This window comes from Chiloscyllium punctatum, chromosome 4, assembly GCF_047496795.1.
Source record: "Chiloscyllium punctatum isolate Juve2018m chromosome 4, sChiPun1.3, whole genome shotgun sequence".
NCBI classification, from domain to species: Eukaryota; Metazoa; Chordata; class Chondrichthyes; order Orectolobiformes; family Hemiscylliidae; genus Chiloscyllium; species Chiloscyllium punctatum.
This window is the reverse complement of record NC_092742.1, coordinates 43,667,033-43,694,568: the sequence shown is the minus strand read 5'-3', so window position 1 is coordinate 43,694,568 and position 27,536 is coordinate 43,667,033. Positions and strand designations below refer to the sequence as shown.

Here is a 27,536-nt window from a genome sequence, read left to right as displayed (position 1 = left end):
CAATCCAGCCCAATCCAGCATGCACATCACTAGCAAAAGACTAAATTAACATATAATGAAAAATTACTGTCACCAAATCTTCCACCATAAATATCTTAAGTGGTTACTATTGACCAGAAATTGAACTGGGGCAGAAGTGTCACTTCATTCAGATTTCCAGTATCTTCAACATTTCACTTCTACAAAAAGAAGATGGCTACTTTAGCCACTCTCTACCCAACAGCACAATGATCTTCACCACAAGGAAGAAAGAAGTTAATCACTATCTGATTGCCCTTGATCAGAGTTAAATGTTGGCCTTACAAGTGACACTCATCCTAAGAATTAACAGAAAAGAACCTGACTTAATACCTCAGTGTTTAAAAAAAAGAGAAAGCTAATAAAAGCAGTAGTTCTAAAGCCACAGATAAACAAAGCATTTGATTACTATACCTTATCTAGAAAAGGCATTTAAAAATTGGCTTTCTTTTGTGATTCAATCAGCAGTGAAGTCAGTAATCTGACTCTTCTGAACAGCAAGGTAAAAACAATGACTGCAGATGCTGAAAATCAAATACTGGATTAGTGGTGCTGGAAGAGCACAGCAGTTCAGGCAGCATCCAACCTGAAGGGCTTTTGCCCGAAACGTTGATTTTGCTGCTTGTTGGATGCTGCCTGAACTGCTGTGCTCTTCCAGCACCACTAATCCAGTCCTCTGAACAGCAATCCAGTCAGTCACCCCCCCTTGTATTTTCCCTACATCTCAGTATTGTTTTAATTCTCCAGGCATTTATTCAATTCCCTCAAACTTTAAATTTGTTTTCCCTGCACAAATTCAGAATTTCTCCAATATGCAGTAACCAGACTAGATGGATTAGAAGCCTAATAAGGTATGGATTTGTAATTATCTAGAAGGTTAACATTTTTGTTAACTCAACAAAAAGTGTGTCATGATAAATCTTAACCCAGATATTGAGGATATGCATATATTTGTTATATAAAAATGTATCAAACTTTTTCATGAATGAATGAATGAATGAATGAATGAATGAATGAATGAATACTTTGTAGAGTACAAATATTTTCATAATGTAGTGAGTTTTTGACAAATTATTTTTTAAAAATTAAACAAGCAAAGACAATGGTGATAACTCTGCATGGAAAATCTAATGTCAGGCACTTTCTGATCTGCAATTTGGACACCAAACTGTAATCACTTGAACAGAATACAGACAAAAAACACACAATGAACAAAAAGAAACTGTAAGAGGACAGAAAAAAATCCATTCATCTAAAGCACACTTCTGTATCTCTGGAAATAATGTTATAATTTAGTGGTATTTATTAATATATTCTAAAACATACATCCATAATGTTACACAATTTCAGCACAATGTTAAGATCTTGATGAATGAAAATTGACTTCATTCTCTAAAGTTTCACCAGTTCTGAAATCAGTCCTTAAAAGTCAAACACCAGTTTCCGGGGAGTCATGAACTGTTTCACTGTTTCATTAGTCACCTGTTTGCGTCGCACTTGGTGTTCTGTTACGATTGACTGCAGTGTTTCAATAAGAACCTTCTTCAGCTCTCCTGTAAGCATCTTTCCACTTGAATAATCCTAAATAAAATCAATTTTTAGATGTAATTAACATGTATTAATAATACTAAGGTAACTATGGATGAGGAAGGCCATTCAGCTCATTTAATTCATCCATGCACATAGATCTTTCCCTTACAGTATCCAACTTTTAAAAAAATTAAATCTGGAATTTACACATCCAATACCTACAAAAGATCTAATGTACTCAGATTCACACGTTTACAGCAGAGAAGACAGTCAGTCATCATGTCCCTGGTCTGCCTACACTAATTCCATTTTTTCAGATTTTGATCCATAACTCTTGGATTCTATGGAAACACAAGCAAATATCTAAGTAATGTTTAAATGATAGGAGATCTTCTGACTCAGTCACATTTTCATGCAGTGAGTTTGAAACTCTCACCATCTCAAAACATTCTAGACACTCCATCTACCCCCCTCAATTGTGTAGACCTTTACCAGATCCCCTCTCAACCTTTGCTATTCGAAGGAAAACAACCGTTGCATATCCAATCTTCTCGTAGCTCAGACTCTCCAGCCAAGGAAGCATCCTGGTAAATCACCTCTGCACCTGCTCTCACACAAATCACATCTTCCTAAGAATATCTCAGTTACAATCTAATCAGCATTTTATGCAGTTCCAGCATAACCTCTTTTCTCTTGCTTTCTCTACCTTGGCTAATAAAAGAATCTCATGTGCCTTCTGAATTATCTTATCTCCCTGACCTGTGATATCCTGTGGATATACACAAAATTATCCCTCTGATTTTCAGAGCACAGGAGCCCTGCACAACCCCACTGGAATCAGAGTCACAGAAACATCGCTAACATCACCTATTGCTTCCCACCATCAAGCCAGTCCTTGGATAGAAGGGGGATAGATAAGGCAGATCCTGAGGAAGGATCACTGGACCAGAAACATTAACTCTGATTTCTCTCCACAGATGCTGCCAGACCTGCTGAACTTTTCCAGCAAGTTTGTTTGATTTCCAGCATCTGCAGTTCTTTCAGTTTATCAAATTGAAACTGGTTGGTGTATTGTTTTCTTTGATATGATTTATTGTAGTCACGTGTACCTAAGTACAGTGAAAAGCTTTGTTTTACAAGCATTACAGATGAATCTTAGCAAACAAGGACATACAGACCCATACAATAGATGCCAACGTAATAATTTCTATTCCATGAACATTAATCTTGTGCAACATTCTCTCATGAAGTATCCTAAATGAATGCATAATGAAATGGCATCAGTGCTAGGGTTTTAAATTATTTACTATCTCCTTGAATGGCTTAGGTGAAGGGTCTGATTGTGACTATATTGCAGCCCAATTACATGGTAAAGATAAAGTTAAAAATCACACAATACCAGGTTATAGTCTAGCAGGTTTGTTTGGAAGTACAAACTTTCGGAGTGCTGCTCCTTCGTCAGGTCCTTGAGTCTGACTAAAGGTGTGACGTTGGACTCTATGTATTCCAACCTTGTATTGTCTAAGCTGTCTTTTTTTAATATATAAAACCTTAAGCTATCTCTGGAATACGACTTTAAAGTGGTGCTTGGATTTACATATTAATGAATTGAAACATGAACCCATTCGAAAAGATCAAAGACTTAACAGCAATCTAGGTTTGTTCAAAACATTGCATCAGTTGCATGATATTGTGATCTTGTGCTATAAATTCTGTATCTTATGATCCTGCCCCACTAGCTACCTGACAAAGGAGCAGCACTCCGAAAGTTTGTACTTCCAAACAAACCTGCTGGACTATAACCTGGTGTTGTGAGATTTTTAACTTTGCTCACCCCAGTCCAACACTAGCACTTCCTCATCATGGCAAAGATAGATAGGAAAGTGGATTGTGATGAAGAAATTAGAAAAGGTTAAGTGAGTGGATAAAAAAAATTGGCAGATTGAGTATAATTTGGGAAAATGTGAGGTTGTCCACTTTAGTAGCAAGAATAGAAAGGCACAGTATTTAAATGGAGAGAGACTGCAAGAGAGTGATCTGGTGGTCCTCGAATATTAGTCAAGATGTAGCATCCAATTAAGGCAAATCTAAGTATAGCAAGGATTAAGAATAGAAACATAGACCTCTATTGTGGGGGGAAATGGAGTTTTAAAGTAGACAAATTTTGTTACAGTTGTAGATATTGAATAGTGAAACTGCACCCAAGATACAATTTTGGGCATCTTACTTCAGGGCAGGCACATTTGCATTTGAATTCATTTGAAGAAAAGTTAACTCAGCTGATTTCCAGGAAGCTGGGGGTTATCTTATAAGGATATGGTGGAGCAGGTTGGGCCAATACAGAGACTTTAGAGGAAAGAGGTAATATTCTTGGCTTATTATGCTTACTTAGATCCAATTCACTACCTCACTCTCCAACCTTGACATTCAAGCTGGGATTTTGAATTTATCATTCCCAGAATCCTCCACCCACCAGCAAATCATTATTTAAAGCCTTGGTTATTCAAATTATTAGGCACTGGCCCAAACATGATTTAAGTGCAGAACATCCCAGTGGAGCAGCCTTCTCTTCTGCCATGGCTGGCGTCAATGCTCAATGAATTGAAACTTCTACTTCCCACACCACACATTCAGCCATGTTCTAGTCTGTTTGTCCCTAGCATCAACTTTTGCATGGCGCAATTAAATGTTCAGAGATTACTACCTGTGAGGTTCTGTGCTTTAATTTCAACCAGGTCAGATAAATTAGTGTGCAGTGATACTATTTGGTCAAGGTGAGGGAATGGAAGATAATAAGTGCTAAGAAGTCTTGAAAAAAGTGGCAAATAAACTGCACTGACCTGTCTTATTTTCTCCAATTTCTCATCATCTTCTAGGAAAAAGGTTAAGTACATGTAAGATACGTCCACTTCACAATTCCCACCGAACTGTTGGTGTTCTTCAATAGTATCCTTACCACCTGAAAAAGCATGCTTGTTGATCTGAGGAAACAAAATTACAATTGACTGCATTAATGCTTCTGAAATAAATATATTTTATATTTAATGGAAAATAAAATGCATTCAGTGAAATAACAGTTGTTGACAACTTCAAAAGAACAGTACACAAAATAAAATCTTCATTAAACCTTATTTTACACAGGAGGAAAGCATTTTAGCCATGGCTAAAAAATGGGGAACATTACCTTTGTTTTGATCTGTTTTGGAGTATCTGTGAGAAAAATGGATGAGTTGGAGTCACTGGCACTCATCTTTGTTTGTGCTCCTTGCAGGGCAGGGAAGAAGACTGAATGCAGCAGTGCTGGCTTTGGGTAGCCAATCCTTGGAGCAACATCCCTGGTCATCCGAAAATATGGGTCCTGTGAAGAAGTCATCCAAGCAGTTAACCAGAATTGAATTCTTACCCACCCCCCCCCCCCCCATCCAAAGCTATTCTGAGTATATAGTATATTGTTTAGAAAAAATAAAATTTAGAAAAATGAGGAAGGCAGAGGTAAGAGGCGGTGGCAGAGAGAGCCAAAACAAAAATGAAGGAGCCACACCACAAAATGGAAGAAACTGGAAGAAAAAGAAAGGAACAGAACTGAAGGAGCACATGCTGGAACAAAATAGGTAGGGCCTTCAGGGAGCACGAATATCAGAAGTGAGAAAACAAAAAACACTGAATTAACATCAGCATCAGGAAAAGTGTTGACTGGTGGTTTCTGGTTTGATTCTGTGAAGTTTAGACTAAAATAGAAGGCACAGCACAGGAGACTCCTCGTGTCCTGGACTATCATAATTGCAGGAAGCCATCAGTTTGAGTTTCACCACAAAACATCAACAAGGTTAATTGCAACATGAAGAATATGCTTCTGGAGGTGATCACATCACAGCATAAGGATGTGCAGCCACACAGGGAAAGGGTACTCAGCTGACAGTCAAACACAAAAGCAGGTAATGCAGGAACTCTGTACGTTTTGCTCTCCAACTGTGGTATTTAGTTCTGGATACTGAAGATGTTGGTTTTGGGGAGTACAGTGAAGGCCAGCCCAAAGGCTGTTCAGCTAGACAGTGAAGGTTAGGAAAACAATAGTGAAAGCCAATTAGTAGTTAAGGGAATACACAGATGTTTCATGCGATTGCAGATAAGATGTTGCCCCTCTGTTGACAGAGTCAAGGCTGTCACTGTATGAACTGCAGAACATTTGAAGGTGGTGGGGGGAAATGGTGTAAAAAGAAGTAATGGCAAACTGATAACAATGACACAGGTGTAAAGAAGGATGAGACCCATAAGCAGATTCCAGGAAGTAAGAAATTAAAACAAATCTATGGAAGGAATACATCAACAGTTTGAGCCTGATTTCTGAGGTGGCAGGACTAACGTTTAAAGAGATACTGGCTCAGTTAGGATTATATTCAATTAGAACACTAAATTTCTGAAGAATTTCTCATTGTAATACATAAAATTCTAACGAGTCTAAACAGAGTAAACGTAAGAAGGATGTTTCCTGACCAGGGTGTCCAGACCCAGGGATCACAGTTTAAAGGATATGGGAGTGGCCATTTAGGATGGAGGTGCAAAGAAAGTTCTTCACCCCTGAATGGTGAGTCTGTGGAATTCTCTGCCACAGAAAGCAATTGAGGTCAAAGGTTTGAATATTTTAAAGTCAAATAAAGTTCTAAAGAGATAAAAAAAAAGATCATGGGGTGAAAGCAGGAGCAGCGTACAGAATTGGATGATTGCCTATGTTCATACTGAATGGCAGAGCAGGCTTGAAGGGCTAAATGGTCTATACCTAGTTCCATTTTCTATGTGAAAGAGAAAAATACCTCAAAAGCATAAATAAAGAATGATTGAGCTGCTATTGTGTAGCAGGAAACTGTTTGACTCATTGTGTCTACACCAGTTTTGAGCACTTTACAATTTTAATTACACTAGCTTTGTATTCCAATTATACTAACCAATCGAATTTAAATCCCATCAACAACTGAAGGACTTTAAACTCAAGTCTCAACAGCATTAATCTGTGCCTTGGATTAAGCAATAACGTTACCACTATGCTCCAATACCATTAATCTCTGAAAGACATTAGGTTTCTGTGATATTGGGACTGCTTTTGTGTAAGTCAGGCCTGTACAAGAAGTTCAGTCTCAACAGAGCTAGGAACAATGTCTTGGCGGGGGAGGGGAAATTTCCAAGCCCTTGGGGAAGAATCAAGACTCGCTGAACAGGATAATAGAAACCAACTTTTAAATTTAGAAGAGAGTGAACAAAACTGCAAAGACAAAGCTAAAGAATTAAAGAGAGAAAATGTAAAGTCATGGAAGCAAAGTTGGAAAACAGAGAACAAGTGATAATTTCTGCAGAACTCAATCCAAAACAAACTTCATGCCAGGCTAATCCTCAAAGCATATATACATACACAGACATCTTTTCTGACCTTGTACTATTCAAAATTTGCACAATGAAATACTTTTCAAAACGATATTAGAAAACATGGAGCTCCTTTTGCACAACAAGATCCGAAGAAACTAAATTAGATAAGTGGCCAAATAAATTTCTTTTGATCATGTTGATCAAAGGATAAATATAGACTAGAACACTGCCACGTTTGGAATAGGGCAGCTTAGTTGTCAACTTTGCCCTGATATTGGCATATATCTGCTTGTTCTCTGGCCCCTAAGGTTACAGATAGTGTCTGATGAAAATGACTTGTAGGGAATAAAAATGTGTAACAAAGTGTAAACAATTAACATAACTCAAAAGAGTGACACATTTCAAGCATATGTATTTTCTTTGATTAACAGCAAGCTCTGACCTGGTCAATAGCACAGGGAATGAGACACGGAATATCCTTTTGACCGTTAAAGATTTGCGGAAATGAGGTACTGAAAGATGGAGCAGCTTGTATAGCAGGGAAACTGATCTTTCCTGTCAATTAAAAGTACTGAGTTAGACATTGCAAGATAAGTTTCTACACAAAAGCAGTCAAATATTTAAAGTGACGAAAAATAAGGTGACTTCTACTATAAAAGATTTGAAGTCACATTTTGCAGTACAAAAAATGTATAGTAACAATGTATTATTGTTGTTACTATACATTTATACCACTATAGCTCATATTTACTCATTGTATAACCCAGAACCAATGCAATATCTGTTCAGTTTAAATTAGCTTAATCATAGCAAAAATCATTTATAGAATGTTCATTATTTAATTATGATAGAGGTTCTTGCAGAGATTCTCATTGTATGGTGGTGTTTAGAAGCTAGTCCAGTCAAAAGAAGATTTTAATTGGAGGTCACAAGTCTATTCTTGGGACTATGTAGCATTTTCCAGTTTACTGGAAAAACAAACAATACAAGCCTGCTCAAAAAAGACTTTTGACAAGGTTCTTGATAGTTTCAAGAATGGTGAAGATGTTGTCCGAAACCCAGAGTAAGGATAGAAAAGTAACAAATTAAATGTACTGAAGATTATACAAGCATGATGGATTCAGTACAATGACAAGCTTTCAACTAAAATTTTAAAAATAAAAAAGTGCTATAAATCCTACCTATACAGTCACTATCTCCAAAGCCAAAGATCCCCTTCACTTGATTAAAAGTAACGTGTTTCTGGATCTTAACCACATTCTGATAGAATCCTGAGCTCTGTCTGCAGCCAGAAGAGAATTAGCAATTTACACCTTGCAAATAGTTAAAAAATAAACACATGACTTATGGTTAAAAAGCAAACAGTTCTAAAAAGTTACCATAACTATAATTTTAATGGTATAACCTATCCCTAATATGGAGTGGAATCTTGGTTAGACAAGTAATTTAGAAGAACATCCTCTTGCACAGTGCACCACAGCTTCTACACACAAAGCCATGGAGGCAGAACATATTTTTGATCGCACGGTAAAGAGACACAATAAGGACAAAAAAGTCCAACTATCTTCAGCTGATCGCACATCCTTCCAAGAAGTCAGTTGTAGTACAGTCCTAGTGCGACATGCGTTGGGAACAAGCCTCCCGTCCATTTTATCAGCCAGTTATGAGGGTGAGTAGCAGTCAACCAGAGCAAACGTAGGCCTTATGTAAATGTTATGAATTGCAAAATTGAATACTCATACTTTGGTATGGCTTTTATTTTGTAATTTTAACATAGTAAATTTTAATTATTTGCATTTTTTCCCCTAATGATAGATGCACTGCTATTATTAATAATAGCAGTGATAAGCAAAGTTTGTTCGATTTACTCTAGTCATACCTTCATGTCAAAAGTCATGCTTTTGCCATTCAACATTACACTGTCACTTTTAATAGGTATTTTCTCCTTCCTACAGTGTGGAAACAGGCCCTTCGGCCCAACAAATTCCTGGCACTGTGAGGCAGCAGTGCTAACCACTGAGCCACTGTGCCGCCCAAATTGCTTCTTCCTCTGCTACAGACATAGCATGCTTCTCTGAGCATGCAACACATATTAATCATTGTAATCAATGGCTGATAGCGAGGAACAAATGTCTTTCCAGACTGCAACTATACAGAACACCAAAGGGAAAAAACAAGTAATGTGCCAAGTGTTATTTTTATTAACAATTGTTTAGAAATCAACAGTTGATATATTGGGAATATTTCACTATATTGGGAAAATGCAGGTGCACAGTAACAATGCCAATTCACGCAACTAATCTGCAGAAGGAAAGCAGATTAAGTGTTAAGCTTTTATTCTCAAGAGTCTACATAATTTCTAGTTCCACTAATAGAAAAAAAAGGGTTGCATAATTTACACAATACTTTCAATTAATGCAACCTACATTCCATTTAAAATTCTCTAGTTAATAATCAACTCTCTCATTTCACAGAAATGGCATGGTGTAGAAAGATGCCATTTGGTCCATTGCATCTGCACTGGCTCTCAAAATGAGTATGATTTGGTTCCTTCTCCTAACTTTTCTCCATACCCTGCACATTTAAATTTTAAAAATCTTATAATACTTTCTTGAATATATCAATTAAATCTGCCTCTACCTCACTTCTAGGTAGTGTATTCCAGAACTAAACCCGTGTGTCAAAGGTTCTCTCTCTCACCACATTTGCTTCTTTGGCTAATCACTAAATTTCTGCTCCTTGTGCTTAAATCCTTTTATGAGCAACAAGTTTCTCCTTACCTACACTAACCAGCCAAACGTTGTATGGTTCTCCTTTTAAAAAAAAACTTATTCTTTCCAAAAAGTGTCCTGACCTTTCCAATCTATCCTCATTACTGAAGTTTCTCCTCAGAAACATTTCTGTAAATCTCTTCTGCATTTTGTCTTATGCATTTGATCTTCCTCATTGTGTGGTCCTGCACATAATACTCCAGATGATGTCTAATATGTGTCTTGCAGAGGTTCAGCATTACCTTCTCGCTCTTGTACTTTATGCTCCTAATAATAAAGTCCAGAATACTGTATGCTTTATCAACTTAGATTAAAACCATTTTTCCAATAAAAGTATGACAGAAATCATCAGTATATCACACTGCAACGTACATACCCCATGTAATCCAGATCAGAGAAGATAAAGGTTTTATTGATATCAAAGCCACAAGCAATGATGTCTTTGGCATTCTCAACTGCATAGTTATAGGCTTGTTCCAGCGTCATGTCTTTCCACAGATATTTCTCATCATCAGTCAGCTGAATTACAAGAGGTACATTAAAAATATCTTGGAGCCACCTATTTAATAAAATGTGAGGCAAGGACTTTAGAAAAATATAAAATCAGTCTTTAGATTGAAATGATATTTCATTGAAACAATGGTCTCAACTAGACAAGATGCACTGCAGAAATCAACCAATGCTCTTTTTTGTGCTTATGACCCAGCTACCTTTTGCTGGGTCAAAACCCTGGAACTCCCTCCTTGACAGTAACCTTGGTGTAACTACATTAAATAGACTGCAGCAGTTCGAGAAAATGGTGAACTTCTTTCTTAAGGGCAACGAGGAATAGTAAATAAATGCTGGCCCAGCCACAGCCCACATCCCCTGAACAAAGGAAAAAAAAGCCAGCCAGGAAAGCTTTTTAAATGAGCACTTCCTGCTAACACAAAACTTGACAAAGATGCAAATACTACCTGAAAATACTGCTTTGCAACATTTTACTTGTAAAGTGATGGACATAACCAAATCAGGAGACTGTTGAATAGAAAATTCATTTGCAGAGTTTACAAATAGTACATCCTTAAATTCAAGCTGCTGAACAATATTTTCTGTGAATAGAGTTTTAACACAGCTTTTGGAGCTCTCAGGCCAAGGTTAAATGTTGAATTAACTTGTAAGTAGCCAGCAGGCTAAACAAACCCATAATCTGCCAGTTCTGGCAGTGAAGAAGGCAGAGTCACTTCCAGGCTTCAGCATCATTTTAACACAAGTGGCAAAATGCAGATGTTAAATGAGCACCTCACCTCTCAAAGTGGTTCATCAATTTCGGTTTGGTGCTATTAATCCCCTACCTGAAGCCCACTCAGCTAGCCTCAAAAGGTTTGTCCCACAAAAAAATACTAAACTGATAACTAGGGTAATAGGTTTGCCAAATAAGGTGTTTGGCTCCTAGTGGTAAGCCCTATGAAAAGGTGTCAGCAGGAAAAATGTTAGCATTAGCAGACAAGTCAATGGCACAATATTAACACTAATTTCAGCAAATTAATTTTAAACACATATCGGCATTGTTCTCTTAGTTAAAGATGAACTGCACAAGTAATATCCAAACTTACTTTGTGAAGATGAATGGAATAAGGTGGCCCACATGCATTGCTTCTGATGAAGGACCACGCCCTGTATACAGGTAAAATGATTTTTTCGTCTCAAAAGCATCGAGGATCTGGTGCATATCCCTTTGAGAAAAGGATGATTAGAAATACAACCTGGAGTATAATTCATATAGCTTTTCAACACAGATAAACAAGATTTGAGGGCTAGTTTTCTGATGCTTGCTCACAATGCAAACTCCTTTCCAAATAAATTCCATTAGTCAAATAATTCCATGCATCCTTTAAAAATTAGAATACATTAGAATATAATTAGAATACGTTTTAGTTGAACTGATTTCAATAACGTTTTACTTATGGTGAGATTACAGTTTGTACAAACCTACTTGGGATTCATTTTCACAATTTCTCCAGCAGTTTAAAGTCTTTAGGTTTTGATCTAAACACTCAGTTAAAGCTAAATAAAAGATTATTCCTTTATATTATAAATATCAAATGACAATCCTATCTTCAAATGATGCTGAAACAAATCACTAACATTTGTGGCTTTGTGACAGTTAACAACAAATGACTGAATGAGGGATGATGACAGTTAATAGATTGGTGAACATGATCGTGGTAATATTGAAATATCACTTTTAATCACTCTTCTGTCTCAGTCATTCTGAACAGAATATATTTAATGTGAGGTTCCAGAAAATCAAAAGATGTTGAAAGATTATCTTTTAAAATAGTCCAGGAACCAGGACATTTAAGCATATAACAAATTGTGTTATAGACAAGTTGACAAGATGACAGTTGCTATAATGACAATTTGAAAAGGAAAATTCAAACAGTTGGAATTAAGTTACATGCACTGCAGAAACATTTTATGGGTACAAAGAGAGATAAAACTTTACTAACCGATGAGAGAAAAAGATTCCTCTACGAAAGAAGCGATGAGCTTTCTGACCAGTGACTTGTTCCATTCGGTTAATTAACTCCTGATCAATTTTGCTGCTTCCAAACCGAACTGTAAACAACAAGGTTTGCAAAATTACTGGATTAGTATGATACAGGACCATAGGCAATATTATTAATAAATTGAAGAAACATTAACACATTACAATTTATTTTAAAATTATAAAATAAGTTTAAAACATTAGTAGAATACTCCAGCTGAGTGACCAAAACTGTACAAAAATAATGTTCCTGTGCATGCAAGCAAGATGGTTAAATGGTGTTCCAACACCAATATTGTAAGCCTGTCAAAAGGCTGAGGATTTAATTTTTATTTACACTCAAAATACAAACTGTCCTGTTTACTTAGTATATTGTAAGAGTAAGAAAATGTAATATACAAAGATTATTTATCTATTTTACACATCAGTCTTCATTCCACATTGACCGATCATTCCTATGTGCTGCTAATGACTCTAACCAGTGGCAAATTTTCCCTTGGATTCCAATTGACTCCAATTTTCTAACACTCCTCGTTTCTACATAGGCAAATGCAGCCCTAGGTGTCAAGAATAGTCACCTTGACCTCATGTCTGGAATTCAGCTCTTTTGCCCACGTTTGAAGTAAGGTTGTAAGTGAGGTCAGGAGCTGAATTGCCCCAGCAGAACCCAAACTGAGCATCAGTCAGCAAATGCTGTTTGATAGCATCATTGGTAACACTTTCTATATCATCAGTAAAGTGATGGAGAGTAGACTCATGCACACGTAACTGGCCATGTTGGATTTGTCCTGCTGTGTCTAGGACACACATGCAATATTCTACATTACCAGGCCATTGCCAGCATTGTTGCTGTATTGGAACAGCTTGGCTGTGGAGCACAAGTCTTCAGGACTATTGTTGGAATGATTTCAGGGCTCACAGCCTTTTCGTAATACCCAGTGCCTACAACCATTTATCGATATTATGTGCAGTCAACTGAATTGGCTGAAGACTGGCATGTGATGCCTGGAGGAGACCAAGATGACTCATCCACTCAGCACTTCTGGTTGAAGATTGTCAAAGTTTCAGTGTTATCTTTTGCACGGATATGCTGGGGTTTTCAATGAGGATGGGAATATGCGTGGAGCCTCCTCCTCCTCCTCCTCCTCCTCCAGTGAGTTGTTTAATAATCCACCACCATTCAAGATGTGGCAGCACTGCACAGCTCACATCTGATCCATTGGTTGTGGAATCACTCGACTGTATCATACTTCTGCTTATGCTACTTGACACACAAGTAGTCCTGCTGTGCACTTCTCAAAGGGTTGATGTCCCATTTTTAGGTATGCCTGGTGTTGCTCCCAGCATGGTCTCTCACACTCTTCATTGAGCCAGAGTTGATCCCCGGCTTGATGGTAATGTGTCAGGAGATCAGATAGTGCCAGAGTATGAATGTGCTGCTGTTAACAGCCTTCACTGCCTCGTGGATGACCAGCTGAATTGCAAGATCTATTCAAAGTCTAACCCATTTAGGGTGCTGACAGTGCCATACAACGCAATACAGAGCAACCTCAACATGACAATGGGAATTTATCTCCAAAGGATTGTGGGGTGATCATTCTTACCAATTGACGTGGACAGATACATCAGTGGCAGGCAGATTGGTGGAGGAGGAGGTCAGGCAGGTTTTTCCCCTCTTATTGGTTCCCTCACCACCTGCAGCAGTCCCAGTCTAGCAGCTCTGTACTTTATGACTTCACCACCCCAGTCAGTAACGCTGCTATCTCACCACCCTTAGTCACGGAAACTGGGGCCTGATTATGCAACAGCTACAAATTCTTTTCTGGGAAAAGTACATCAGTGAACCAACTGCACCTGCAGTTATGAGCACTTCATGGTCAGCTTTCTTCACTTTTTTTGAATTGTCCTTAACTTTGATTTTTTACAAATTTTTTGCAGACTTTTTAAATTGACCGTTCCAAGACAATGCAGAGCTCGAGTAACATTCAACCTGCAACACCAAAACGTGCAAATTTACATAATGTCCAACAATCAGAAGTAAAGAAAATGGATATTCACCAATCAATTTGTCATAGTCCACTCCTTTAGCACTGGATGTCTGCACAGTCCATGGATCCACATAGTCTCCACCATCTTCTGTAATAGCCAGACTATTATTGTTAACTGTTGTGCTGTTAGTGGGTGGAATACCAACCTTGTACTCCTGGCCTGCCAGTGTTTTATAATCCATTTTGAGTGCCAACAGTTCCTTTACAGCTGCATCAATTTCTTCCTGTATAAAAAAATTGAAATTTTGCACAATGAATCATTCTTTTTAAAATGAAAGAAAGTTGTCTATTATTTGCATTCCTTTAGCTACATTCACTCACTTCAGCTTCCAATGCCAGACCCCAGAAACCAGCCAGGAAGATTAACTGGTGACTTATACCAGAACTCTGCCAAATGTTGCTCTGAAGCTTATATATTAAAAAAAACAAACTCCAAACGTTCATTTAACTTCCTTTTAAAAACATAACATAAATCGTAAGATTGGGCATTACTTACCTTGGTGGTAGCATCTATGTGAAAGAATTTTTTTTAATTTTATAATTCACAGTCATGTGGAAGCTGGCTGTCTTTCAGTTCCAACTGATTAATAAAGTCAACTCAACTCAATGCTGTTTTCAATAGCAAAGCTATAGGTGGCCTTAACCTTTTGAAGATAAAAAAATTTCAGTAGGAATCCAAGTGATTTACAAGAATGTTGCCAGGATTGCAGGGTTGGAGTATAGAGAGAATAATGTGGGACTGTTCTCACTGGAGGCTGAGAGGTGACCTTATAGAGGTTTATAAAATTACGAGGGGCGTGGATAAGGTAAATAGACAAGGTCTTTTCCCTGGGGTGGGAGAATCCACAGTTAGAACGCATAGGTTTAGCGCGAGAGGGAAAAAATTTAAAAGGGACTTGAGGAGTAACTTTTTCATGCAGAGGGTAGTGTGCGTATGGAATGAGCTGCCAGAGGATGTGGTGGAGGCTGGTGCAATTACAACTTTTAAAAGACATCTGGATGGGTATATGAATAGGAAGGGTTTGGAGGGATATGGGTCAAGTGTTGGTAAATGGATATCTGGTCAGCATTGACGAGTTGGACTGAAGGGTCTGTTTCTGTGCTGTATATCTCTACGACTCTCGGCTAAACTTTTAGACACAGACTACAGTAGATATGGAGATCTGTGGATGCATAAAATTCGTGCTGCCAGCTGCCATACAAATTTCCATTTCCCCACTCTGCCCATTCGCCAAACACATTTCGAAGCAGCTAGTGCACCTTATCAAATCCTTATTAAGATTCATTTTCAGAGTGAAACAGAATTTCCCAGCCACATCCATAGCTTCCTAAAGGTAGTCCCCTCAGGGCAAGCCAAGGATCAGGTTGGCTTTGAGATCTTTCCTGTCTGACTCCAGCTATTGTTGCATGCCACCTTGTGGTGGACCACCACTGTGGCAGCCTGGTTACTAGGTAATAAGTTATATTAGTTGGAAAAAGCTCACCTCTATTTTGGGTGTATCGTCTCCATCATTTATCTAAAAGAGCAGTTTTTGCTTCTCCAGTGTTTAAGGTCTGTTATTGGATCTCTAGCTTCATCAGGTTAGAGTCATAGAGATTTACAACATGGAAACAGACGCTTTGGTCCAACCCGTCCATGCCGACCAGATATCCCAACCTGATCTAGTCCCACCTGCCAGCACCCGGCCCATAACCCTTCAATTCATGTTACCATCCAAATACCTCTTAAATGTTGCAATTGTACCAGCTTCACCACTTCCTCTGGCAGCTCATTCCATACACGTACCACCCTCTGCATGAAAACATTGCCCCTTAGATCTTTTTTGTATCTTTCCCCTCTCACCCTAAATCTATGCCCTCTAGTTCTGGACTCTTGCCATATTTAATGACAATGCAAGCCCATTGCTGGCCTATTACAAGCACAGGAATGGGAACAGGCCACTTAGCATGCCAAGCCTGACCACATTCAATACCTTAAAACAATAGTCAAAAGACTGAGCCTCCACAGACCTCTGTGGTAGAGAATTCTGATGGTTCATAACCCTCTGAATAAAAGAGATTTTGAAACTAATTGGCAATTTGGGGACAATTACAGACGACTAGCTATTTCCTCCTAGCACAGGCTTCTGATCCCCATTTCACAGAGAGGTGACCCAAAGCACAGGGAAAAAGCCTGCCCATGCTATATACAATACAACACAACTTATTGGTTTTATACATTTTAAAATTCAATTTCTTGACATGTACACACAATCACATTGAATTTCCACTATAGAAGGACTAAGGCACTTTCAATTAAATCAGCAAAATAACATGCAGCAATTAAGTTTCATACATTCTGGAATCTTCTTTGATTTTACAAGTTGCTGTAGAAGGCAATTTCATGTATGGTTTGCCATATGTCATTACCGGTTCTGCACTGAGGCAAGTCCAACCAAATTGCTCTAGAAAGCCAGCACAGACACAACAGGCCAAACGGCCTCCTACCATATTGTATCCATTATTATTTCAGGGACTGAAAGATTTCAACTTTTCTGTTTTATCTATTTTTATATTCTAAAGTTTGAAGTTTAAAGAGAATAATAACCTTTTGATAACATCTTTGATAAGTGTCATTAGTAAGCTTTCAGAGCACAAGCAATTACTTGGTTGAGGGTAACGTTATGGCATGAATAGGAACACAGAAATGATCCATGTATTCTCAAAGTGCGCTTCTTCAAAACAGCTCAGTGAGAAAAGACGCAAATAAAAACTGAATAATAAACTAGATTATTATTGAAATGATTGAAACAATGTGAAATATTCAATACATTTTATACACAAAAAGGTTGTGACATCAGACTAAATTTAAAAGTTTAGCCAAATTTACAGATAAAATTGTTAATACTATGCACTAGTACAATTCGGATAAAATCACCTTTGGCGCTTTGTTTGACTTTAGCAGTCGGACAGTACCCCCTTGGAGAGTCACTTTCTCATACAACTCCAGGAGGGTCGCCGGTAAAGACATCTCACCATCAGGAGGAGCTGACATTCTCTTCAAAGCTTAATATTGGGACCTGCCAATAAGTTCAGAAAGTAGATGTTATTGATGCAGGAGGCCGAGTCCTGAAACCCCTCACGTACCCGGTGTGATAGAGGGTTAGTATTGCCAGGCCCTGTCTTACCCCTAACCCTCAGAACCCCCCCCCCCCATCCCCCATCCTCCATCCTGCCGGCCTCCGCCTCCTCACTTACGGCCCCGATTGCATCAGAAACGTGCAGCTATCGCCACCTCCCGCGCTGAGAGCACCCGCAATGGTACTCCGGCCCCTGAGTCGCCGGGGCTCCCGTGTCCGCCTCCGCGTACCGAATATCTTGGGGAAAGATTGTCGAATCTGGAGCAGACACGTTCGCAGCCAGCCTGACTCTCGGAACTAAATGTCAATCGGGTTGTTGCGCGGGGGAGCGGAAAGGAGGAGGGACCGGAAGTTGGTCAGTTTGCGGTGTGGCTTTAATCGTTGACGGTGATAGCGTTCACCGAAATAATTACTTCCGCTACCTAGTGTCATTCTACCCACCGCTGACAAAGTTTTAAGGCAGATCCCGCAATAATCCCAGAGGTGAGGGGAGAGTGACAGTCCTTGAAATCAGGCCGCATTTAACTGAGTGTGGCATCAAGGAGCCTGAGCAAGACTGGAGTCAGTGAGTATCAGGGCGCAAACTCTCTGCTGGTTGGAATCATAGTTGGCACGGAGGAAGATGGTTGTGGTTGTTGGGGGTTAGTCATCTCAGCTCCAGACCACTTCTGTAGGAGTTTCTCAGGATAGTGACCTAGGCCCAACCACTGCTCCTGTTTCATCAATGACCCTCCATCATAAGGTCAGGTTTGGGGATGTTCACCAATGATTGCACAATGTTCAGCACCATTCATGACTCCTCAGATACTGAAGCAGTCCAGGTTCGAATGCAATAAGCTGACAAGTGACGAGTAACCTTTGTGCCACACAAATGCCAGGCAATGACTATCTCCAATGAGAGACAATCTGACCATCATTGCTTGATATCCAATGGTGTTTCCATTACTGAATTCCCCTACTATCAGCATCCTGAAGGTTATCGTTGACCAGAAAGTTAACCAAACTCATCACATCAATACAGGGTGTACAGAGCAAGCAAGTAACTCACCTCCTGACTCTCCAAACTCGTGTCCTTCATTTATAAGGCACAATTCAGGACTGTAATGCAGTACTCCCCACTTGCCTGGATGGGTGTAGCACCAACCCCACTTAAGAAACTTGACCCCATCCAGGACAAAGCAGCCTGCTTGATTGGCACAATATCCACAAGCACCCACTTCCTATCACCAATACCCAGTTACAGAAGTGTATACCATCTACAAGATGCACTTTAAAAATTCACTAAAGATCCTCTCATATCACCTTACAAAACCACAACCACTTCTATCTTAATGGACAAGGGTAGCAGATACATGGGAACACCACCATTTCCCTCCTTAAGGGTATTGCAAGTGAACTTACAGAACATGGACTGTAGCTGTTCAAGAAGGCAGCTCATCACTGCCTTCTCAAGGTCAACTAGGAACTGACAATAAATGCTGGCCAGCTGCTGACACCCACATTCCATGAATGAATAAGTAAATAGTTGAGCGGAGAGGTGTACTGGTCAGGGAATCAGTTACTCGCTGCTAGTAATTAGCATTCTGATAGCCTCATCCAACACTGACATGCTTAAAGCTCTTTGACATCCTCAGATGATATGGTGCACTAGAGCCTGGTGAGTGAAAGTGTAAGAAGGAGACAATTCAGAGATGAGCAAGCTGTGCAAGAGTTGAAGGGAAAGGATTATGGGAAAATGGCACAGGAATAGAGGGACTCAATGAGTATTTAGAGGATGAATTATGAAAATAGCTGCTTCCAAAATGCTGCTTCTCCTTTCAATGTAACCCCATGTCATGTATTGCACCACATCACCTGCCATAGGATAAAAGAGGATAAATATTAAATGCTGGCACTATGTTAGATTCAGAAACGGAGAGAAAAATGCATCATAATGTCTAAGAAACCAGTTTTCGTTCTTTGAACTAATAAAAGTATTATAATTACAGGAAACTTCTACAGCTTCAATGCCAGGAGTGGAGTGCAGATTCTATCCATTACAAATTGCCATATGGATTCCCTGGTTGCTTATGAGTCTTCAGATTCAGAAACAGATTATGACGAAAGTGATGAAGTTATTTCTCTTCAGAGAGAAGATAATTTTGTTCATTCAAAATTTCAATCTGCATTTCCAACTACCACAGAATGGGAATCAACTAGATGTGAATTTGCATTACAAGTTGCATCTTCTGAATGTGCACATACGGAACGCAAATGGAACAGTACACAGAATTGTACACAGACAAATATTTGTGTAATTCCAAGACCTCCAGAGCAGTTTTTGAATGAGGAGCCATATTTTCAGTTTCCTCGAAAGGACCACAAAAATACATTGAATCTGAAGTGGAAATCTGACAGAATTCCTGTAAAGATGGTCCCCTCAGCTCAGAAGAGAGCATTTCAAACATCAGCGGCATCTGCTCAAAACATTAAACCTTACATACCCAAAAGACTAAGGCAAAAGGATGTAACTTCTAAAAGCAATGACTTCAAAAACAGCACAGAAGTTTTGACCTCTGAGATAAACTGTACTGCAACAGAAGAACACCAGTTAAGTCATTTGAACAGAATTTCAGACTTCATTAAGCCTTACCTAGAAAATCAATACAAAGTTACAAATATTCCAAAATGCTTAGTCTTTCAGATCTCTGAGCACAAGGGACCAGTAACTGCAATACATTGGTGTCCTGTGCAAAAACACAGTCATTTACTGCTCTCTGCTTCCATGGATAAGTCTGTAAAGGTATGGTTCCATTTTGTCAAGAATAGATGGTAGCTTAACTTGAGATTTTGAAACCAGTTTATCATCTTTGTTGAGATAAACTTTAATACATTGTGGTGGCTGATATGACGAATGAAAATACTATCCTAATGCAGTAAGGGAAATTCCTCTGCACTTGAGTGTTGTGGTAGATTGTGTTGAGAATAGATTAGACACTATCTTCTAACTGATCTGTGACATAGTTACTTCAAGAAAGCTTTATTGTGACACTGCCTCTAAGATTCGACAAAGTGAGTTATACTGGATTTTGGGGTTTTACCCCATAATGCACTACCAGAGCTTAATCAACTGTAATTTCCTGGGCTGATTGTAGGCTATCCAGTCCTCAATTCTATTTTAAAATAGAGTAATGTGATGGGAATATCAAAATATTGGAAAGTAGCCTAAAAAACATTGTCTCGCTTTCTTCTTTGAGATTCCAGCAGCAGATTGGTACAGCAGGTAAACTGGAAGATATTTGGATCACTTGGGTTCACTATCACATGAAAATGCTTGACTATTGGCTTAACGGCAGGAGATAGAGAGTGGTTCTGGAGGGTTGTTTTTCAGACTAAAAACCTGTCACCAACATTATTCCACAGGAATTGATTCTCGGTTCTCTTGTTTGTCATTTATGTAAATGATTTTGATGAGAATGAAGAAGGCATAGTTAGTAAGTTTGTGAACGACACCAAAATTAGTTGTATAGTAGACAGTGAAGAAGGCTTTCTAAGATTACAAAGGGATTTTGATCAAATGGGTCAATGGCTTGAAAATGGCAAATGGAGTTCAATTTGGATAAATGCAAGACATTGCATTTTGGTTCAACAAACATGGTAGGGCCTTGGGTAGTTTTGTAGAACAGAGCAATCGAGGGGTTCAGGAATTTAATTCTTTGAAGTTTGCATCACATGCAGACAGGGTGGGTAAAAAGGCGTTTGGAATGCTTACCTTCATTGCTCTGTCCTTTGAGTACTGGAGTTGGGACATTATGTTGAGGTTGTCCAGGCTTCTTCTGAAGTAATGTGTCCAGTTCTGGTGGCCCAGTTATAGGAAGGATTTTATTTAGCTGGAGAGGGTTCAGAAGAGATTTACCAGGATATAGCTGAATATGGAAGGTTTGAGTTACAAAGACAGGCTGGATAAGCTGGGATTTCTTTCACTGGAGCATGGGAGGTTGAGGTATGTCCTTATAGAAGCTTATAAAATCACGAGAGGCATAGATATGGTTAGTAGTAGTGTTTTCCCTAGGATGGAGGACTTTCAGACTGGGGGCACATTTTTAAGGTGAGAGGAGAGAGATTTTTTAAAAAATGAGAAGCAAATCCTTTATACAGAGGATGGTTCACGTGTGGAATGAGGTTCCTGAGGACTTGGTGGATGTGGGCACAAACACAGTGTTTAAAAACATAAGATAAGAACATGAATAGGAAAGGTTTGGAGGGATATGGGGCAGGGGCAGGCAGGTGAGACTAGTTTTCTTTGGGTTTATGAACAGCATGGACTGGTTGGACCGAAGGGTCTGTTTCTGTGCTGTATGACTTTATAAGTTTGTACTCTAAGGTGATTAATTTTGTTCAAATCCATTTTGGCTGAATTGCATCTGATACATTTGGAAATATATCTTTCAAAAGTATATCTTTCCTAATGTACATTCTCTTATCTTACAATGAAATGTCCTGAAACACATTTTGGTGCTTTTGGGCTGTCTTTGCAAGTGACTTTATTTTTGAAATTCCAAAAAAACTGTCAAAAGATCATACGATCTGAACAAAGGAACGTAGGAAATGTGAAAAAAAGGATACAAGTTACCATAGACCTACCATACCAGATGACTGGTGGTGTTTTAACCTGAGGGTCTTAATGCCTCAGGTAAGGGGAGAGGTTGAGAAGGAGAGCTCTTCACAGTAACCTCAGCTGGCGCAGGAATTGAACCCATGATATTGGCATTACTCTGCTTTGTAATCCTGCTACCCAGCTAACTGAACTAAATGAGTAGGTCAATCACTTCCTCGAATCTGTCCCACCTTTCAATCAGATCATTGTTGATAAGAACATAAGAAATAGGAGTAGGTCATCTGGCCCCATGGCTGATCTTTTCATGCACTCAGCTCCACTCTCCAGCCTGCTCACCATAAATCTTAATTCCTTCACGTTCCAAAAGGTGGAACCTTTGCCTTAAAAACATTCAGTGAGGTGGCGTCAACTGCTTCACAGGGCAGGGAATTCCACAGGTTCACAACCCTTTGGGAGAAGAAGTTCCTCCTCAGCTCAGTCCTAAATCTGCTCCCCCTTATTTTCAGACAATGCCCCCTAAATAACGTTTCACACTCCAATGAAAATAACCTCCCTACTTTTGTCTTGTTTATTCTCAGCATAATTTTATATGTTTGTAAGATCCCTCTCAAACTCCAATGAGTATAAAGTTAAAAATCACACAACACCAGGTTGGACTATAACCTGGTGTTGTGTGATTTTTAACTTTGTACACCCCAGTCCAATACTGGCATCTCCAAATCATGACTCCAATGAGTATAGTCACAGTCTGCTCAATCTCTCCTCATAAGCCAACTCTTTCAACTCCAGAATCAACCCTGTGAACCTCCTTTGCACCTCCTCCAGTGCCAGTACATCATTTCTCAAGTAAGGAGAGCAAAACTGTACACAATACTTGAGCCCTCACAGCGACAGCATAACCTGAAAATAACTAATTTCTTCCTTTTCTAATTTTGGTCAGTTCAGAAACCTCAACCATATCATCCCCTTTAATGAGCAATATTATGTAATTATCACTTGTACCGCGTCTTCTCAAATGCTCTTCGAAAATCTTAACATATTACATCCACCGGTTTCACTCTTAACTCCTCCATCAGTGACACCCTGAAAGAACTACAGTACAATTGTCAAACATGGTTTCCTATTCATAAACTGTGGTGGCACTGCCAAAGCCCATTATGATTTCCTATGTTTCCTCTGTTATTATGTTCTGAATAATAGAATTTTGTGTTCTCCTATTGATTAACATTAGGCTAACTGATCAAAAATTTTTGTTTTCTTATTATTGCATTGCACCTTAATTGTCTTGTATTTGCTCACCAATGTGATAGTTGAAACAGACCTTTTATGTATATGATTGTGGTGCACTGCTGCTTTCCATGTACCTATTAATTACATGACTAAAGAAAGACCTCCTCACAATAGTTAAAAATGTTTTCCCAGAGTACACAAAAGCCAAGTGTGTGGTCATTTAATGACTTTGAGTGATGATCTATTATTCTGTAGAGAAAATACATTTCTGATTCTAATTACAGAGCTCTGATGATGTAAATAAATAGACTAAATCTTATAAAGGGGAGGAAATACATCAAATTGTCCAGTCACTGAAATAGAATTAGTTTTGGATTGTTTTCAAATTGAGGTAATTCTGGGACACACTATAAAATTCAGAAAAAGAAAGAAAATTGTGACTAAATCACATTAAGCATGATCTGTACACTTGCTTTTCGTTCCTCATATAGAAATAACCTAATGAATACCTGAACGTAAAAAAAGGAGATAGCTGAAAGTAGGTAATATGATGCAATCATAAAGTAATGTTACATGATTTGATGGGTTTTAATGGTGCCATTAATATGAACTGTATGCCTTCCTTTTCAGTTGTGCCATCTGTAGTGATTGTAATGAGATCAGCCAGGTGGACATCATAGAATAGGAGTTCCCTGACTGGGGCTGTTAACCTGGTCCAATCAGGGAACTCAAGTTGACAGTTAAAAACAGGAATGTCTCCCATACCTGCACGCATACAACATGGGTGCTGGGGAAAGTAAGCACTACCGCAGTTAGGTGGTAGTGTGGGAGTAAATGAAAAAAAAAGAACAGGATTGTCAGACATCCTGTTCACTCTGAGGGCTGGCTCTGAGGGAGCTGGATCAGTGTCAGGGAGTAAAAAAAACAGGAGTGTCTCCCTGCACACACACAATATGGGTGCTGGGGAAAAAATAAGCACTACTGCAGTTAGGCGGTAGTGTGGGGGTAAAACAAAAAAGAAAAAAAAAAGGAGTGCCCAAAAAAAACAGAGGATTCAGAATCTCCTCAGCTCAGGGACTGATTCCAAGCCAAAAATAAGAGTGTCTCCCACACCTGCACACACAAACATGGGTGTGGGGGAAAAATAAGCACTGCTGCAGTTAGCCAGTAGTGTGGGGATAATGAAAATAAAAAATTAACAGGAGCATCAGAGATTCTGTTCAATCTGAGAGCTGGCTCTGAGGGAGCTGCATCAGTGTCAAGGACTCTCCTTGATTGTGTCAGAGGAGGGGACTGATTCTGAACTAGCTGGCCCACAGTCAATGCATTGGAAAGAGAAGAAGGAAAAAAAACAGGAGTGTCAGACATCCTGACACTCTGCAATTTGCCTCTGACGAGATTGTACCGTAGTCAAGGACTTTCCGTGTATAAATAAAGGGTGTCTTGGTAATGGATTATATCAGCCTCTGTGGAGTTATTTCACCATGCAGTAATGGTTTATGTTTTGCATTGTTCTCCAGTGCCTTAATTTAAAGCTGTGATACAGGATTGTTTACAAATATTTTGATGTCTGTGATGCTTATGGGAGTTAGTATCCTGTGGTATCTACTATTTAGAGTCATAGAGATGTACAGCACAGAAACAGACCCTTTGCTCCAACTTGTCCATGCCGACCAGATATCCTAAATAAATCTAGTCCCATTTGCCAGCACTTGGCGCATATCCCTCTAAACCCTTCCTACCCATGCAGATGCCTTTTAAATGTTGTAATCGTCCCAGCCTCCACCACTTCCTCTGGCAGCTCATTCCATACACACACCACCATCTGTATGAAAACACTGCCCTTTAGGTCCCTTTTATATCTTTTCCCTCTCACCCTAAACCTATGCCCTCTAGTTCTGCACTCTCCCAACATGGGGAAAAGACCTTGTCTATTTATCCTATCCATGTCCCTCATGATTTTATAAATCTCTATAAGGTCACCCCTCAGCCTCCAATGCTCATGATCAACAAGAGCCAGATTAACTTCTTCTCCCCGGGCTTAGAAGAACAGAAACCAATTGTTTTGCTGCCACTTATTGCTCTGGTTGGAATTGGATAACTGAGCAAGGATTGATGCTTGAATTTGGGATCTTTCTAGCTTATATGGTTCATCTGTTCACTGTCTTGCACACTCAAGGCATTGAATTTCTTTTGTACATTTTGTAAGGAAATGTTGGCGAGTTAGTTGAATAAAATTGCAATGAGGACACAATTAAACCAGATTAGATTACAGTGTGGAAACAGGCCCTTCAGCCCAACTAGTCCACACCGACTCGCAACCCACCCATACCCTTACATTTAATTAATTGATGCAGTATCTTAATTTTTTTGTGATTTCTCAATCCACTATATTTTATGGAGAAATTAATGCAAAATTATCTCTTTGGATTTGCTTCTGTTGTACATTAACATTAACATCACGCAAAGAAAATTATTTCATAGAATATATAGAACACAGAACATTACAGCGCAGTACAGGCCCTTCAGTTTTCAATGTTGCGCCAACCTTTGGAACCAATCTGAAGCCCATCTGTCTATCCTACACTCATCCATATGTTTATCCAATGACCATTTAAATGCCGTTAAAGTTGGCGAGTCCACTACTGTTGCAGGCAGTGCCCCTACTCCTCCCCGAGTAAAGAAATTACTTCTGACATCTGTCCTATATGTATCACCTCTCAGTTTAAAGCTATGTCCTCTTGTGCTAGCCATCACCATCCGAGGAAAATGTCTCTCATTGTCCACCCTATCCACATCTCTGATTGACAAAAACAGCCTCAGGTCCCTCAGCCTTTCCTCATCCTTGCAGTACACCACTATCCTGTCAGTGCTTAGGATCTAGAATGCCCTACCTGAGCACGTTGTGGAGGCAGATGGAATTACGGTTTTCAGTAGGGGATTGGATAAGTGCCTGAAGAAAAACACAATTGCAGAGCTTCCAGGAAAGTGTGGGGTAGATGGACTACTACCCATTCTTCATTGCTTTAAACTGAGTGGCTTGCTAGGGTCGTTATAGAGGGTACCTAAGAATCAATCACATTGCTGTGGATTTGAAGTCACATATCAACCATACGAGGGAAGGACAGCAGATTTTCCTCTTTAAATTTAGTGAAGCAGAGGGTATTTTAAGGCAATTGCTATTAGTTTCAAGGTGACTGTTACTGTGAGCCTGAAAATCCTGTTATATGTATATGCATTTAATACTTTGCTGCCCACATCAGTGTTTGTTGTTGAAAGTCATACATCAAATGTCCACTTTCTGTCCACACTTTTACTCTTTTCTATCCACATATACCATTTTAAATTGCTGTGTGGTGTATCCCATTCTGATTTAGTCGATGTCAACAAGTACTAAGTTAAAATCACACAACATCAGGTTATAGTCCACCAGGTTTATTTGGAAGCACTAGCTTTCGGAGCGCTGCTCCTTCATCAGGTGGTTGAGTCATACAGTATTGCAGATAATGGCCACGAGGTGGCTCTGTTTACTAATTTGTAAATAATTAATGTGCCCTTGCTCACCACATTGTACATACAAAATGCCATTGATATTTAGATATATCATCATTAAATTGAGGACTTTTTAAAAAAAATCTGATAATAAATCTTAGCTTTGATCATGTTTCTTTGATTTGTTGAATATTGTTCTATTTCTGGGTGGGTGCAATTTTTATGGTTGCTGAAGCATTTGATTGCTGGGGTTGAGGTGTTGAAATTTGTCTGTACAGTATTACTCTTACAGAATGTGGTGCTTATCATGCATGATTGAGATTCAGATTTATATTTATATTATGCTGATGGATATATGATACTTGTTGAATCTCCTGCATTCTTTCTATCTGTCATTTGTTCTGTATAACATACAACTGTCTTCAGGTGCTAGTCAGGCTGCTGCTTCTCCCTTGAGTGTGGTGAAGATTTTTTAAACTCATTCATGGCTGCCTCGGCCAGCAGTTTTTGCCCATTCTTAATTGCTGTGGAGAAAGTGTGTGGTGAACTGGCTTCTTGAATTACTACAATCCATGTTGTACGAAGCTAAAAAGGAGGGAATGCCCGGATTTTGACCCCATTCAACAGTGAAGGTACAATGATGTTGGTCCATGTCAGGATGGTGAGTGACTTAGAGGGGAACATGCTGTTCCCAGTTGGTAGTAGTCCCGGTTTTCAATCAATGAAAGCTTTATGTTTGGGTCTTGTATTTCTTGTGCATTTTTGTCAAAGTGTTGCACCTCTCTGAGGTAATACACAAGTCAAGCCCCACTATTCCTGGAGTCATCAAAAAAATTAATGATT

At 39.1% G+C, this 27,536-nt stretch overlaps 2 protein-coding genes across 4 annotated transcripts in view; one reads left to right on the top strand and one right to left on the bottom strand.

Moving 5' to 3' along the window:
- Window positions 1-1,298: 1,298 nt before the first annotated feature.
- wars1 (tryptophanyl-tRNA synthetase 1) lies at window positions 1,299-17,714 on the bottom strand. 2 transcript variants are annotated; one of them, XM_072568508.1, is made up of 11 exons: window positions 17,605-17,714; window positions 17,173-17,314; window positions 14,266-14,479; window positions 12,170-12,278; window positions 11,273-11,392; window positions 10,054-10,236; window positions 8,088-8,188; window positions 7,349-7,461; window positions 4,733-4,906; window positions 4,389-4,529; window positions 1,299-1,599 (listed from the first exon to the last, which is right to left on the bottom strand). In XM_072568508.1, the coding sequence occupies exons 2-11, from the start codon at window positions 17,287-17,289 to the stop codon at window positions 1,441-1,443; spliced, it is 1,431 nt and encodes a 476-aa protein (XP_072424609.1). In that variant the 5' UTR covers window positions 17,290-17,314; window positions 17,605-17,714; the 3' UTR covers window positions 1,299-1,440. The 2 variants fall into 2 exon arrangements, with proteins under 2 accessions (XP_072424609.1, XP_072424608.1); XM_072568507.1 differs by having other exon boundaries at window positions 17,493-17,642.
- wdr25 (WD repeat domain 25) overlaps window positions 17,679-27,536 on the top strand; it is a 107,875-nt gene continuing 98,017 nt past the window's right edge. Inside the window, exons 1-2 of one of the 2 annotated variants that reach the window (XM_072568506.1) lie at window positions 17,679-17,857; window positions 19,363-20,156. In XM_072568506.1, the coding sequence (XP_072424607.1) occupies window positions 19,425-20,156 (732 nt within the window). In that variant the 5' untranslated portion in view covers window positions 17,679-17,857; window positions 19,363-19,424. Of the gene's footprint in view, window positions 17,940-19,362; window positions 20,157-27,536 lie in introns of both variants that reach the window. The other variant, XM_072568505.1, reaches the window with a different exon arrangement.

What these genes read in the sequence shown, in the direction of transcription:
- wars1 (XM_072568508.1), bottom strand. Translation starts at nt 17,289, where the DNA reads ATGTCAGCTCCTCCTGATGGTGAGATGTCTTTACCGGCGACCCTCCTG. An exon ending in AGTCAAACAAAGCGCCAAAG is followed by an intron (nt 14,480 to 17,172) that starts GTGATTTTATCC and finishes TTTTTTATACAG; the next exon opens with GAAGAAATTGATGCAGCTGT. An exon ending in GGAATCTTTTTCTCTCATCG is followed by an intron (nt 11,393 to 12,169) that starts GTTAGTAAAGTT and finishes CTTTTCTCAAAG; the next exon opens with GGATATGCACCAGATCCTCG.